General features: G+C 49.1%; 1 protein-coding gene across 1 annotated transcript in view; it reads right to left on the reverse strand.

Moving 5' to 3' along the window:
* Positions 1-16,792, reverse strand: part of LOC119446530 (potassium channel subfamily K member 12) — a 45,152-nt gene extending 28,360 nt beyond the window's left edge. Inside the window, exon 1 of the mRNA XM_037710979.2 lies at positions 14,731-16,792. Coding sequence (XP_037566907.1) covers positions 14,731-15,139 — 409 coding nt within the window. The 5' untranslated portion in view covers positions 15,140-16,792. The remainder of the gene's footprint in view (positions 1-14,730) is intronic.
* Positions 16,793-17,045: the final 253 nt, after the last annotated feature.

The raw sequence follows: 17,045 nt of genomic DNA on the forward strand, positions 1-17,045 counted from the left end.
GCCGTCTGCAAAAGTTGTTCAAAGCGACATTTGTTGCAGCACGCACTACATGCCGCACGAGAGTCTCTCACGTATGGCCATTTTCGCAAGTCTCTAGCTCAACATCTCCCAGCAGTGATGTGGCAATGGACCTGACAATGCCACGCTGGTTGTTGGATGCGAGGAACGGCTTTGCATTTTCTCCCTTGGTGAGTTTTTCGACAACAGGCGTCGTGACCAGCACCATGTGCACAGTACATGGCTGCGGAAACCTTAAGCTTCCTCTTGACAGGTTGGCAATCATTGTGCTACATTCCACATCTATATTCCTGTTTTCCAGGATGAGTATGCTGCTGCAAAGTATGCACGACACCTTCTTGAGAGTTGAATGAGCACAATATCCAGCGATATAGGCAACGACCTCCATGTCGTGCTTTGAGCTGGAAATTTCTTCATTAGAGATGTGAACCGAGAAGTTGTGTTGTGAAACTTCTGTGTCATTCTCGCTGTTGCTGTGTGGCTGCAGAAGCATCAGAAGCTTTTGCAGCCGGATATTTTTTTTTTCAGATTCTAGAAGCTGCCGCTCGGAGAGATGATACTGTGCGCCAGCAAGCTGACGGTAGCGACCGAAGCGATCTTCAACAGTGTCTGTTTTAAATTTTTGTAGCAAAACATACTTGAATTTGAGCTCTTCTAAGCAGTACCGCATCAACTCAACAAGAGAGTAGCAAGTTATACTCAAAGGAAAATGGGTTTCGCTTGTCAAGCAGCCACTGTTCATGCTGACGCTGTCCCAAGCGTCCAGCCAGTCTACCATACCATTAAGGAAAACCAGATGTTGACCCACCGTGGAATTCACTGAATTTTGCAAGGTGCCGTGCAGTCGGCGATCCTTTGGAAGGGGTCTTTACGTTGACGATTTTCCACCACGTTGTTATAATGTTGATAAAGTGGACTCTTGGAACTAGCACATGCGGTTTTGAGGGCTTCGCCACGCATCTCAAGAGCGTTTGAGACAAACGGATTCATGACGTTTAACACCAATTTGACATTTTGTCTCTCCATAGGTGTTGGATTGATGGCTTTAGAATTTAGCTTGTAGCTAAGCTTGAGAAGCGATGTCTGCTCCAATCAATATTTTTTTTAATTCATTAATACTGTCAACCCGCATAAAGGGTCATAACAGAGAGGGCACTACAATTACATACATCAAATATGGACAATGTCAATGTACGCAAAGTTGCTTAACACTTGTCAATTCACAGTGAATAAGATGTTCACTTGAATGCTGTTCAGCACACTTACGTCGTTTATCAAAATACGTACAATGAACATCAAGTCGCGCTTATCCCTTGGCACTACAAACTAAATTGATAACTCCCGTAAATACGCCTCAGCAGCATTTTCAAAGTCGGTGACATCTTTTAGGCTAACAATAGCGTTTGTCAATTGGTTCCACATTTCTATCGCATCCGGGAAAAATGAGTATCGAAATGTATCACTGTTAGTTCGGTAGGGCTTTATGACGTAGTCGTGGTTAGTTCGCGGGTTTCTTTTGCCTGGAGCATGTAGATATTTGAGCTTATCAATCTTAAGTTGATCCTGCATTATTTGATAAAGTACCTTCAGCCTAAATTTCTTTCTACGTACCTCAAGAAGATCCAAGTTGCAGCGCTGTAACATCAGCGTGACCGATTCCTTCCTTCGGTACGTCGAACAAATAAACCGCGCCGCCAGTCTCTGTATCCTTTCCAACTTCCTCTTAAGCGTCACTTGATGGGGGCTCCAAACAACGGCTGAATATTCTAGTATCGTCCTAATGAAGATGGTGTATCCAATAAGTTTTACATTACGCGATGCATGTTACAGTTTTTTTCTCAGAAAGTATAACTTTTGATAGGCTGTCATGCAGACGTTATCTACATGTTGGTTCCATGTAAAATTTCGTGTTATTGTTACCCCTAAATACTTCAACTGGTATAGCTGCCGTATAGCTTCAAATGATGCAACTTTCATTTTGGGCGGCCCATCGGGCAGTATTCCAGACAGGCTCATTTAAGGAAAGTAGAAGCATGTTCCTTGGTTTTTCTGATTTATCCAGTTTTTCCTAATGCATTTCAGTATGTGCACATGGTCGACGGAATAAAAAAGAGGGCGATTTTTGTCGGCTGGATGAGAATACACAATTCTTACTTCATGTTTCTCTGCGAAAAACGACATTTCCCGGTTGAATGATTTGTTGTCAGTAACCACGCCAACGACCCTGAGACCCATAGATTCTACTTATAAAATTATCTTCTTGCAGAAATCATGTAGGATTTCGACGGTCACTTTAGATACGGGAAGAATATGAAGCACATCTTTGCTGGATGACAGGAGTGACTGAACCATGGAAACATGAGCTGTTGTGGCTGCTTCTTGAGAATTGGCTTCAGATCCTACTATGTTGCCCCCTTTATAATCGAAGTATGGCTTGATATAGATTTCATCAACCATTAGCGTTACCGTCTTCTCGTGCGGCTGCATGGACTTCACCCTTTCTCGAACGTAGGAAAGAAAGGTGGCTTCGTTTTGCTCCTTTAGTGGATCGCCTCCATACTTGGAACAAACGCGGCGCAGAGTTGCAGGATGGGGTGACGTCAACGTCGACGCTGACCTAGCAAAGTTAAAGGCGTGAGGAGAAATTGAGTTCAGGATGCTAGAAAACACTAATGTTTCAGCACTGTAGCGACGAATGGAGGCAGCGAGTGCGAGAGCAATTTGCTCATTTAGCAGACGAAACAACGCACAGTGTTCTTCTGTCGTGCCACTGTCTTGAGACAGTTCATTCAGCAAGGAGCCAATATGCTGCAACACTGTCGCTGTTTTCGACGCACTTGCAACTCCTGGCGTCTCTCTCATCTGGTTTCCTAGCTGCCGGAGTGGTAAGGACAACGTCCGGATGTCACGCACTGCGTCTGGAACTGCGCCTCCGCAAGGTAATGAAGCCAGCTTGATCATACCTGCTGAGACTGCGAGTGAGAGATCAGCGAACACCGTGACGGAAAACCTCACATGCGTTGAAGGATTATCCTCGATGCGGAAAAACATTACACAACGATCGTTGGCCTTGATGGTCCAGAAATCACCACTGCAGACAGCAGGAAGCTTGCCTCTTAAGTCTGCGAATGAGGAGACAGCATTTCTCTTCGCCTCTTTTTGTGCATATAGAGTCCTTAATGGCTTTGCTCAAGGCGATCGTCTTCTATTCGAGCTCGTTTCGAGACTGGAGATTCTCGCCGAGCGCGAGTCGTGCTCAGGTACGACGGACAGTTCGGAAAAATCGGTGGACTAAGTACACGGGCGTTTTCTAAATGCGAAAACACCCGTGTACTTAGATTTAGGTGCACGTTAAAGAACCCCAGGTGGTTCAAATTTCCGGAGTCCCCCACTACGGCGTGCCTAATAATCAGATCGTGGTTTTGGCACGTAAAACCCCATAATTTTTTTTAAATCGATGGTATCGCATCTGGCACCAGGCACACCCTCTCGCTGTCGACTGTCACTGTCTTTCCTGACGCTGCGTCGAAGTGTGACAGCTTTGTGATGTCACCCTCGCGGAAGTGAAGTTCACAGACCTGCGCCAAGCATAAAAATGACTTAATTAACTTCCGTACGAAACGGGCTAATGGGAAGTTTGACGCCGCCCTGTGTATTTCTGCTCAATTTTACCGCACTGCCCTACCTGAAGCGCGATAATGCTACCATCACCACACATGATACTCGCTCGCTTCAGCAGAGCGAGAGCGCGAGTCATGCGATGCAGCCGGTAAGATCACAAATTTCAGTTTCTTACCTTGGAGTTTATGCTTATGTGAAATCCTTTCGAAGAATGGCCCTTATCCAGGACTTCTTCCGAGCTTCATCCTTGAAGGATGCGAAAGCGCGCACTTTGGGTCCACTGTCATAACTGCCGCGACACCCGGAAACGCAACGACATCCCATGTCACACTGATCGAGGCGTAATCACGTGCTCACAAATGCAACACCAATAAAATAAGACACGTGGCATTGGACGAAGACTCGGAGCAGTACGATGCAGTACCAAGCCTAACGAAGTCTAACCAGCGAAACAGGGAGCGATGAAAGGCAAACCTGTCGTGGCTTGCCCGCAGCTTGGGGAAAAGAATGCATGGGCGCGACGCGTCAACACCATCTAGCCTATTGGACATCGGAACGCACGACGACACATCCCAATCGGACAACTAGCGTGACGTATGCCGTCTGGAGAGAGGGCTATGAATGGGCCTTGGTTCTTCTCCAGAACTGTCCTGTTTAGACATTCAGCCTGGGCATCGTGTAGCGGTGCTTCTTTGAGTAATTTTTGGTAGAAATATTGTCTTCTACAGTTTGTTTAGCATTTGAGACAATTAATAAGCTTAAAGAAATGTTCAGAAAATAAAGTTATTTAAAAATTTACTCGGAATAGTTTCTATTTACAAATGTTGCCGTAATATTTCTTTAAAAGTTACATAGATTACCTTGAGCAGCTTTTAAGGTCCAGTGAGGTAACAGACACATAGTGGCCGTACCATTTCTTTGTGTCTAAGAACAATACAAATTTCTTATCCACTGCAGCTAAAGTCTTCTTTGTTAAAACAAGTTATCTTGCTGAACTACAAACCAGGCTCCTGTGCCCACAGCTTATAAAGGATAGAAAGGCTACCGCAATGGCATCAGCCATCCGCTTTCGCTCGGTGCACAACAGAGAGGAATCAGACGGCTCACACTGGGATGATGTGAAGGCTATATAGTGTGCGCGAGCGCTTCAGGTCTCGGGGCAAGGTGCGGGCACCTGGTGAGATCAAAATCGCCTCTGACGCAATTCTCTTGCCTTCGATGCTGCTCTCCTGTGGGCCTGAGCTTGATGAGAGCCATACCCCGTGCCGAGCAGTGAACAAAAGTAGTAGAAAACTTTATTTGTTGTTTTGTAATGAAGTCCCAGAGGATGGAGCCCTCAGTCCAGGGCCCCATGTGTTGCTGCTATGCGGCTGGCCCGGTCAATCAGGTATTGCTGGTCGTCCAAGGCTGTGCTGGAAAGAGCGACTTCCCACCTGGATGGCGAGGCGTTGGGCAGTGAGAAATAGAAGCTCGGTGTAGCAGAAACGTTCTCCGCATTTCATCTGGCAAGAAAGGGCACGACTTTCTGCACGCTCGTAAATCCAAACACTGGCTGTATCGTCGAATCCGCAGGAGGAGACACCGAGTTCGCGCTGCAGTTCTATAAGAACCTACATGCCGAGCCAGCTCCTATACTCTAGCAGTGCTTCCATTCATTCGACTCTCCGAGTCGCGCGAACTTTGCGATTCACCCAATGTTGAGGAAGAACACTTTTCAGCATTGAAGTCTATGAAGTCTAATCGTAGTATAGGGCACGATGGTTCAACAGTCGAATCTCATTTTAAGTTTAGGAGGCTGCTATGAAAGCCTTTCACATCACTAGTGAATAGGCTACTCAGTGAAGGGACTCTGGCAGCAACTCGAAGGTACGTGCTGATCGCTCTCTTGTGTCTGTATAAATTGAGACACACCGACCTTAGAGCCTGGCTTCAGCATCACGCTTCTGAACTGCGATTACAGGCTCATAGCTAAGGTGCCTGTCAATGTGGCTCACTCCAGTACTTGGTACTGTTTTGGGCCCGTATCAGGCATGCTGCGTCCAAAGGAGCTCTGTTCAGCTCCACGGTTTAGCGATCAGGGGCCTTCTCCAGTGGGCGAAAGCCTGGGGCTTCCGGCCATTCTGAGCTGATTCGATCAGGAGAAGTCTTTTGATATTGTTAGCCACGTGTACCTTTGCCAGATTTTGGACGAGGCTTCTTTCAGTACTGATTTTCAGAGAATGGTCCTAGCTTTGTGCTATCGGCCTACTTGTGCTGTCGTCATTGAGGACTGTATCTCGGAGTCATCCATTGTGTGTACTGGTGTTCAGTAGGAAGATACTCTCTTGACTGCCCTTTGCGTGCTCGCATTTGAACCGCTAATGCAGAGGCTCTACTGGTTCTACTGTCTACCGCTAATGCAGAGGTTTTGCTGTCTTGTGACAGTAGAACGGACATCTTCCTATTTCCACCATGTTGATTTCCAGTTGCACTTTTTGCCATAGTGAAGACAACTTGTACGTTGTAGTTCCGGACGAGGCATCTATCTGCACGGTATTGGATGTCATGGACGGTTACTGAAGGGCGAGTGGTGCAGGGTAGGAAAGTGTACCTAAGTACTTGAACTCAACTCCGTTCAGTCCGCAAGCCGTTTATGGTTTGCCCGTGAAAATGCGGCTGGCAATCCTTGGATTACACTTCAACCTAAACAGTCTACCTGTTGATAACTGGCAGCAAGCTAAAGAGAAGCTTCCGACTACAATTCCGGAATTCAGCGCGTTGTCTTATTCACTAACGGCTCGTGCGACGATCTTCCGGTCACTCCTGTTTTCCTTCGTGACGTACGTAGCTTGCGCGACACCAGTGTCAATTAACCCGCTCCAAGCTTATCTTGGAACGGAACTACTGTCCGTGTGGATAGGCAGGTGCTCAAGTGGCCCAGGGATACGGGAAGACTTGGAATTCCCAACCTGGGCAACGTAGCAGTCGCGCTACATGCCAGGTGGACTCAGGTAGCTCTGAACTCTGATATCCTGAATCGATTCCTTCCTCCTTATTTTCTTAGTACTCCACTCCGTTTGCCTTTGCAGAGCACATTTCCTCATTATGTGCCTCGTGTACACAGCAGGAAAGCTAAGGTTTGTGCACACAGCGATCATAGCAGCAGCGGTAAGCACAACGCTGCCGTCACTCCACAGCTGAGACGATTGAGCGCATATAGCATAAGTTTGCATTCATTTGGCTTGGCCGTTTTTGCTGCCAAACGCACTTCTCTTTTACACACCGCGAGGGCCGCGCTTGTGTCGTCCATATTGTGACAGTATGGTTGTGGTGGCGGCGCCGATAGCACCAACGCACGTCGCGTGCTCATGTAATTGCAATGAAATATAAAAAGAAACACTGACGAGCACGAATTGGTTTTAAAATTTATTTTAGTCTAAACTGAATATCCGCTTCAAGGGGCGACACCGTAGCACTCAAAGTTTCTCATATCGATATGGTTCTCTGCTAAGCAAAATCGCACTTGCTGGTATTGCTATTTGTAAACGTATACAAAGGGAAACTCACGACGTCCGTCCCAAGAGTTCGTGTAGTACGTTTAAAAGAAAGGTATTTCAAAAACTTTCAGAGACATCGATGACGTGACCTTCAAAGTACGACCCGTAAGACACAAAATATTGGGTCCACCTCTTCTTCCATTGCTGGATCGAAGCACCTTGGGGAGTCCTTTTCTGTTAAGCGCTTCAGCAGCCCATATCGCTTCTTTTTTAATTATCCGTCGCATCCTCAAAATGCCAACCTGGTGCACCAGTCTGTATTTGGAGAATAAACAAAAATCCGGTGAGCATGGAGGGTGTTCCAGGACAGTGACGGAACTGCGTGCCAAAATTGTACGCACTATCAACATCGAGTGCGCAGGGGCATTATCGTGGTGCATAATACAGCGCCCATCTTTCGATAAATTTGGACGCACGCTGCGCACATGATGTTTCAGACGTTTCAAGACCTCCGCGTAGGAAGCTGCATTGATAGTTCGGCCTTCAGGTACAAATTCGTGGTGCACAATGCCACGACAGTCAAAAAACACGATGAATATGACTTTGGTTCTTTCTTTGTTCTTCCACGTGTTTTATTTATTTATTTAATTATTTATTTTACTTTACTTTCTTCTTTTTGATTTTTTGCTTGGGTGGGAGGGGGGGGGGGGGGAGGGGGCGAGAGGTAGGGGGAGGCGCTTGGCGCACCTTTCTTTTTACACTCTTTGTTCTGCGACTTCAGTTCGATGTCGTAACTCCATGCGTCGCCGCCGGTGACAACCCTTTACAAGAATCCATCGTTGTCGTCTCAAGTTCTCCCATCAATGCAATATTATTTTCTTCGCAAGTATTGGTTATTAGTCGGCATTAGTCGGTAGAGGGCTATCCTTATCTTGCATCGTTCTGGGGGTCTTCACGGCCTTCCCGAAAACGATTGACTCACTCGAACACAGTTTTTCACTTTGGGGCATCCTTCCCAATAGGCCTTTTGTAACATTTAATGTTGCATCATTCTTTCACAAGTTCATAATAAATGTAATATTGATCGTTTCTTCTGTCTGCTTGTCGATCTCGACAAATGAATGCGCTGGTAGTATCGAGGAAGTCCCACCGCTGCGCGGTCACGCGTCGCCTTTACCTTCGTGAGTCGGTGCACGGTGGCGCGGGCGTTTGCCGCCGCGTCGCGTTAATTAGATAATCTTTCATATCACGGCATCGGGTGCCTCTCTAGGCGCGCAGAACTGCGCCACGAGGCACCTCGCCCGATGCACCTGGAAAGCACAAGCCACGAGGCACCTGAAAGGCATTCAGAAGCGCGCCTTCCAGGTGCCGAAGAAAATTTATCTTCTCTGGCGAGTCTGGAAACGTCGATATTTGCGGCAGATGAAATACGATCGATGACTTTGACCCTTCTCTATATAGTATATACCTGCAACGTGCATCGATAGCACTTTCGCAGGCGCCAGCGACGGCACCATTTGCGAGATTTGTGCCAGATGCCTGCATGTTCCCTTTAACAATGCACCTGCCTGTACCTGTCGTCCAAAAAAAGAGAACTTTCACGAAACATGCATCACGAAAATTTTTAAAAGATGAGAGAAACTAAGAATGAGATGCAGCCGTTAATAGAACACCGGGAAAAGTAACAGCATCTCCACGGCCTTATTCATTTATATTGCGCCGGAACCCATCGACAGCTGGCCAATAAAAGCAGGGAGGCCGTAAAACAGACATCATCCGGTAGCCGAGGCCTCAGTGTGGGAAAGCACCAGTCGGAGCGGCGGAACCTTCTGAGAACAAGAGGAAAGCGCGTCTCGTGCGGAGATAAACTTGACGCCTGTTGTTACGGGCAGCCGAGAGGCCGAGGTATTACGGAACGACGGCTGCACTACGAGGCCACACGCCGCTCGAGTGAATATATATGAGCTGCGGCACAGACGGGGAAGCGGCGGCAAGTGTAAATACCGGCCAAACCGAGTGCGTGTGTATTTTGACAGGGCTGCCCGTCGTAGTGTTGTTATTGCTGTCGGCTAACCTCTCCGTCCAGATAGGCTGCGCGGCCACCACGAAGCCTGTGCTTCTTTAAGAGCCGACATACTACGTGCCGACGGGATTAGATACACCTGGACCGGTCGATGTAATGCTTCTTTTCTCTCAACTATGCTCTATAAATCGAATTTTTTTTCTTTGCGAACCCTCCCAGATTTTCCTGATCGTGGTTGTTAGGTGCTGCTGCTGTCTTGATGAATAACTCATAGTTTAAAGAAGAATAATTACGTGCCTGATCAACACCACCTAGATAGCATAAGGCCTGTTCACTCCTAACCATGACGTCATGCTAGCTTGCCGAAATTTCCATTGCCAAGCATGACGTGACGAAAGCGGTGACGTCGAAATCACCACTGCTTACTCGGAAACATCTCCATTAGATTCTATGGCAGTCGGGCCAGGTAACATGACGTCATGAATCAGAGTGAACAGGTCTTGTGCTGTCTAGGTGGTGTAGGCCTGATGGTGGGATCGAACCTCGATACTCCCGCTCGTATACTTCTACCGTTCCCGACGCAAACTAACTTTTTGAGATAATCGCCGCGTGTGTTACACTAGGTAGTACGGGTGGGCGAGAACACATGCACGCGCGCGACCGAGCAGATGTGAAGGGGCTGCGTTTGGAAAGCTTGTAACGTGAATCATTCACCGTCCATGGCGAGCCAAGCCCCTGTGATCACGTGGGCGGAGCGCTGCTCATGAGACCTCGGACAAAGCAAAAAAAAAAAAAAAAAAGAGGGGGGGGGGGGATTACCAATGGCAGAGCATAATTACATTGCCACGGGTAAAGATTCTTTTTTTGGGATGATTGGTTTCCTGAAACTAAATACCATATACCACCGGACCTTTTTATGCATTCCCACTTGGCAGATCGAGGAGAGACACCTGTACTGGTGGGCTACTTAGAGAGGCGGGCATTACTTTCATAAGAATGGTCCTGTCTGGTTAATTAGCTAATTAACATTGTTCCAACTGCTCATCCGCTGATTAGCAGTTTCAATGGCTCAGAAACTTGCGGTATACCCAATAGCTGTGAAGGTTAGTTGCGGTTCACTATTGCACAACGTTGATGTGTTCATCTGAAGCGAAAACGTCAGTAGACTTCGCGCACTGCGCCCGCGCGCCGCATACATACGTACACACATGCGCACTCAATTCTTCTTAGATGTGGTTTCAAAAGTTTGAGTGCTGTTGGCGTGCCTTTTGTTTGATCAGGTTAGTTTTCACACAATGTCTTCAATGGAAAAAAAAAAAGCATTGGCATAGCATTGTTCCATTACCCCGGCCTACAACATGCATATGTTCACGCTGCGTGCACTTCACATGAAAATTTTCAGCTCTCGGTACGCCAAGCGGCACCGAAGAAGGCAGAAACAAGACGGGTACACGTCTGGTCATCGACCGCTAGTTCAGAATTCGCTTGTTAAAGTCAATGCACTCATTTAGAAGGCGTTCTAAGTGCTCGTCAGGTACCGGAAAGGGACTCGGAAACCAACCACCGGAGAACAAAGCACTCGCTAAAAACGGTCAAAGCACTGCCAAGCCCTGAAAGCTCGCAGGCTGTTTGCTGAAAGGCGAACTGCAGCTAACTTTTCACTCGGGGTCTTTTCGTTAAAACGCGCTGTGTGTTTCAGCACACGGTGTGGCGTTGTCAGCGTGGCAATGTATTCGGGTCTGACGTATAGTTTGGGTGCAGTGTCTCCTGACGGCTCACTTTCAGTGTGTCTGTCGGTGCCTTTCACCGTGTATATCCATTGTCCGTTAAATGCGATGTAATTTATTTTAGTTGAACGACGGCACTTTGACATCAGGAAATGACGTTGCACACGGTTTTGCAATACGCTGCAGTTGCGAGACTAAAAGTCGTGACGAGCACCACGTGCGCGAGCGCGGTATCTTATGGATTGAGATTAGTAGGTGAGAGGTAAATGTTTTGCAACATTGCCGGGACATCCGGATGACGTCGAACTTAACTCCTTTCTCACCCCAACCGAATGATAAATCGCTCGGCGAAAATATTGTCACAGGTTATACTAGTTGCAATGTTCCTGTCAGATGTAATTAACGCCCAGTGCCCCTTCGAGATCGTTCTAGCATTCCCTACGACAAATTATAGATCCACCTCGCGATGCATCTCTAATGCCGCCAAGTTTCATTTGTAGAACAGAGTGAAGTTCAGCAGATGCGGATGTGCAGGCAAAAACTGTATTAACGGTTAGCTCACTAATGTTCTTTTTTGTTTTTTTTCCTCTACCACTGTCCCCGCCCGCTGAATTATCTCCGTACACTATAATTAGGGCGATGCGCACTGAAAAGGCTAATCAAACGCGTGGAGTCAGCATTTCGTCTGCTCTGGGGCCAAAATCTGATAGCCTTAAAATGGTTTTTTTTTTTTTCACATTTGGAAGCCTTTAGACGTCGACGGCGCGTAGCAATGATGAAACACGTACTCGTCGGGTACGATCAAGCAGTGGGCGTATCGCATTGCTTTGCTAAATTGAATGTTTCAGTCTCTGCTGCGACACTTGTGCAGAATATCGTACTGCCATAATTGCAACAAGAAAGAAGCGCGAGAAAGTGTTTATATTCATGAAACAACTTGGTGAAGTTTCCTGCCTTCCAGTGTTGAACAAAATGTCTTACTTTCAAACAAGGTTTAGGTAAAATTAAGTAGTGGGAAGCACGCTGCCCCCAACCCGCTTTACATGCTGGATCCCGCTTAAGCTTACCTACCAGCCTATAAAGTCATCGGGGATGCTCGGCCGACAATATCAGTTACAGCACCCCCAAATATTGACGAATTTCAAGCTACAAATGATCAATTTACGCCAAACTACCCCCTTCGTCCATGCAACACAGATGCTAGCTCGCACGAGAGAATTTCTTGTCCGTCATGATGCACTCAACCAAGATACGACTCAGGCGTGTCGACTGCTAACGATACAAACGAAAGGGCCCCGGCAAGTTATTTCTGTTTGACAATCGATCACCGAGAGTGTGCTGAGTAGCCACGCTCACTAATCGTCATCGAGCGGGAGCGCCCTGAACGCGCAGCGTCTCTCCGCTCCGCGCTCTTGCGAAAGTTTGTCAGCCGCCCAAACTGCGCACGAAATGTTTTCTACTGCCGGCTTCAGTGGTCTAATGAGAACGCGCTTCGATAACTTGGCATCGTTATCACTCTAACATGTTCTTTACGCCGATTATATGGTCGTATATGGCCTAGTTGTTTAGTAAGTTGTTCGATGAAGTGGCTCTGATATCGCAAAAGCTTCGTGCAAGGAAGTGATCCATTCTCGATCACTGGTGAGAGTGGCCGCACAGCACACTGCCGGCGATATATCTTCAAAAACAAAATAACCTTGGTAATGCCGAAAGTTGGGTTATATCGGTCTGCATAATCCAAAACGTAACAGCGCTTGTCTTTGTCTGCTCTCCAGTTTCTGACGTTGTCTCAAGTCTAGCAGTTACATTTTGGGAATGACTTGCAGGAACGGATTCGTGCAAGTGCCCTAACCGAGGAAAGAGTGTACATATTTAGAATCGTGACTGTGATAAAAAGCCTCAGTGTAGTGAAGTGTGTAGCACGTGGTGATTGTGGCACTGCTACTGTGCTAGAGTGTTAGCTTGGTGCATGCGATCATGCGGGTTTGTATATGAACAGTGAAGTTCAATTGTTAGTCCAGCAATCGTCCTACGTACTCTTGTCTGTTGTGTGCGTACGGGCGTCTTCCCTAATTTTCGTCTTAGTGGATCATGTATCAATAGCCTAGCACTGAGCATTCATTGCAGTAACTCGGGTCGTGTCAAATAGGCGTACGCGACACTGGGCTCAGAAGAACGGTTATTATCCAACCGATGCAGTGAGTAAGCTAACTCGTTTTTTTTTTTCTCTTTTTTTTTTTCTGCACTGGTTTCGGCATGAAATACCACCCAAAGAAGGATGCGGACAACTGTCTTCTTTGTGTCGTCCTTCGTGCCGAAACCAGTGCCGTCTTTCCAGCTAGCCCCGTGGACTTGAAGCCTTATTGATCAGTGAATCAGCATTGGCTGGAGCAAGCGCTTTGCAGGAAAACAAATGCGCTCGCAGTACGAGAGAAATCTGTGTGCCCTTGACGGCTTTGAGCAAGATGCAACGCTATAGAATAATCAAGGCTATACCCACACTGATTTGCCAGAGAAATAAGAACGCACATTTACCGACTGCCTCGATATATATAGATAGGGCTTTTTTCTCGCGTATTCCTGCCACTACATTTGACCGTCATAGTCAGCTTATGCTGATGGTCAAAAAGCCTAAACCCGAAAACCACGATATTTGTGAATGCAGTCGACTCTACATCATCGCGTCTCATTTCTCATCTCGTCTTGCTACCACTTGTATGAAAAAGTCGCGGTATTGCCAGCATTTTTTCTAGACCACGACATTATAATATATTAACGAATCGGTAGTGTCCCCGCCGCTCGAGCAATCACGTGAATACATGGTCGATTAAATCATAAACGAGGCAGCTAAGGTTGAAAAGCCGATAGGTGTATAATAGAGAATTGCAGAATCCTGCCATCGTCGGCAATTTATTCTCTATGTTGGCGCCGTTAGTTATTACCATTTCATGCGAGCATATAAAAGCTCATTGGTCACTTCCTCTGAAGCAAGCGGCATGAATACTGACCGCTGGCACGGCCTTTACCCCTGGAATCGCCTTCTTGCAAGAAGGCTTCTTCTCTCTTGCATCTGTTTTTGTTTCATTTCCTTTTTTTCTTTTTTCCCTTGAGCGTATACCCACCACAGCCACAGAAACGAGTAGGCATATATATATATATATATATATATATATATATATATATACATGGATGCCTCGAGCACGCTCTGCATATGCACTTCGTGGTTATCTACACCGCGCAGAGGGCACTTTGTAGGTATTCTGTATAAAGAAATTGAGGGGGGGGGGGGGGAGGCACCATTCTAGTGATTCGGTTCTTGGATTGTGACGGCCGTCCAGCGGATCTCAGGTCTCAACGGACTGATTCTGAAATTTACCACAGATGCCTTGGCACAAAAGCAGCATTTTCTTGAGCAAATAAAGGCGCTTATCCAATTGAACGCACTTCTCACCACACATTTGTTGATTTTGGTAGTGTTTGTGTGTGTGCGTACTGGGCGGGGGGGGGGGGGGGGGGGGGAGACGTTTTCGGTAGTGCACGGGGATCGGGAGGGCTATCACCTTCCGAACTTCGGGATGACTGCCGCTGCAGATACTACTAGGCCAAGTAGCCCACTGTTTAGTGGCCGTGTGACCGCTACATCCCCTACTTCCCTTTCTCCCGCTTGGCCTTTCCAGCCGCCGAGCGTTACCCACGCCTCCGCTAACATCCAAGTTTGACCCGCAATGATGAATTCGCATAGCCAAACTCTCTCCCACGGGTCGTACGTACTTTGTAAAAGCTCGGGCTCTCCGCAGTGCATCACCAACCGTTGTTTCTACCGCAGCAGATAAGATCTTTCTCCTACGCCTGGAGAAGCACTCACCAATGGTAGTGATAACGATGATCGAATAGAGCAGGGCGCCGGTGAAGGACCACTGCAGCTGGGCGTCCTCCTTGCCGTCGTAGCCTTCTTTGCGCACCGCTTGTACTAGGGTGACCTCGAAGCGGCGCAGCCTGGCCACGGCCTCGCCGGTCCAGTTGGTCTGGTCCAGGAGCGGCGCCTCGGCCGTCAGCTCCCACAGCGCGTCAGCCAGGTTCGAGCGCCAGCGCATCATTTCGAGCCGCTTGTTGCGCTCGTTGGTGGCCTCGAGGTACTCGAAGAGGAACGCGCCCATCACGCAATAGCCGACTACCAGGCTGCACAGCCCAAAGTGGGACATGAGCGACGTGGTGCCGGCGCGGCAGTAGTAGCGGCACTTGGAGCATCGCGACGACCGGCGTGGTTCCCGCATCCTGGAGCTGCCCGAGCGAGCGGCGGAGGGTTCTTCACGGGGCCACGACGTCCCGGTGCCGACCAGGATTCGCGGCGATCACCGGCTCGTCTTCTGTAAGCACTCATAACGACGACCACTACTGCACCATGCGGCCACCTCACGGTCGAAACGCGTAGACTGAAGACGGCGGAGACGCAGGCGGCAAACGAACCTGTTCGGCACTGTTCCCTGTTCCGGCGGTCGACTCGTCATGGTGACGCGGGAGATATGAACATGATCACAGCACAACGAAACACTCACTTGGGCACTCATATGGTCAGAGGTGACATTTCTGTCTTCTCTGATGGCGCGTGGTGTCGATAATCGCGGGTTCGGCGAGTCTTCGACTCTCGACTGCCGGCTTCCAGTGCAGTAGAAGCCAAGCGACACGGTGGGTTGAGCGAGCAGTTCCACTTTTGAAAGGCGTTCTTCATCGGTTTTGCAATCCGTCAAGCGCATGGACGTGGGCTGTGTCGCGGGCGCCCCAGGACGGCTGTCGAACACGTTGCCCCATGATGGCAACCCCGAAAGCACGTGGTCCACGACGACGCCGGCTTCGCCGGGCGAGGTGGACGTCTTCGCCTCAGCTGCAACCAACTTTAGTGCTACTTAAGCTTCAAGTGGGATGAGATTTCCAGGACACCAATCTAGGCGCAGAGATACTTGTACAAGCTAAATGTCTCCTGAGCGTGCAAAACACGCCTTACTGAGACGTTGCTTCGCGAAACATGCTAAATCCCGTTACGGAAACACCACTGCACCCTAGCTCTTCCACCAGAACCTGTCCTTCACGGCCTCTATAGGAGTTCCACCGGCGTTCACTGGCGGAGAGACAATGTTCGCCGTCCGCAGTAGTGCTTCCGCGTCCGACCGAGCCGCCACGTGCGGAGTCCCTCTTTCTGGACGAGCGAGCCTCGGCTATCATGGGAAGCAGGAAGAGCGAGCGATCGTCCCCTGCTTGTCAGGCAAGAATGGTTATGCGACGGCGGCCTCCAAGAACACAGCAGCGGCCGAGGAGACGGAGCGGCGACACTGCCCCCGGACTCCTCCACGGAACGGGACGGTGTGGCGAATAGATTTCCTCCCCGACCGTCTGGCTGGCGCGGCCCTTAAAACCTGCGGCGGGCGCGCAGGCTTTCTCTTTCGGCCCGTCGCTGTTGTTGTGGGCTCTGCCACGCCGCCGCCGCCGCTGCAGCCACCGGTGCGGCAGCCCTCCGAGAGAAAGAAAGCGCGGGCTCTGCGCGGCCTCCAAAAATAAGACCGCCGGAGCTGCTGCCCGCGCTGCGCTGCAGCGGCTCGTGGAACAGCGGCGCTCGCGAGCTCTACGGTGCTGCTGCGGCGCCCGCTGCTACTGCAGTGTGGAAGAGGCACGCGCGCAGCCGCAGCCACTGGCGGCCAAAGCCTTTGGCCGAACCGCCGGTCGGCGTCGCTCGCTGTAGGGTTCGTCGTCGTCGTCGTCTCCGGCGTGATGTCACGGCGCGTCGGCACCACCCCATCGCACCGGCGGCCGAAAGAGCGCGCCGACGACGGGGAGCTTCGAAAGGGGGCAACCATTTCTGGCCTTGTTTGTTTGTTTGCTGCTCTCTCTCCGTTTTGGAGTCTATACCGCTCGCGAGCAGTTCCTCCTCCCTCGCTGAAGTGTAACTAATAAAGCAGAAAAGGAAAACGAAAGAAAGAGAGTGCTGAGGATGACGATGACGAGGAGAGACCGAGGTCTAAGACTTTAGGCCGTGTGCCTAGGGAGAGCGTAGACTGCTTGCCTGGGGAGCGGAAAGAAGAAGAGGACTTCTCTGCTTGCGTCACGGTCGGCTGCTGCTGCTGCTGCTCGTACATGTCGGGTCACTGACGTGAGACCGCCCCCGCTGTTGCACTCTTTAGCTTGCCC

This window comes from Dermacentor silvarum, chromosome 3, assembly GCF_013339745.2.
Source record: "Dermacentor silvarum isolate Dsil-2018 chromosome 3, BIME_Dsil_1.4, whole genome shotgun sequence".
Lineage (NCBI taxonomy): Eukaryota > Metazoa > Arthropoda > Arachnida > Ixodida > Ixodidae > Dermacentor > Dermacentor silvarum.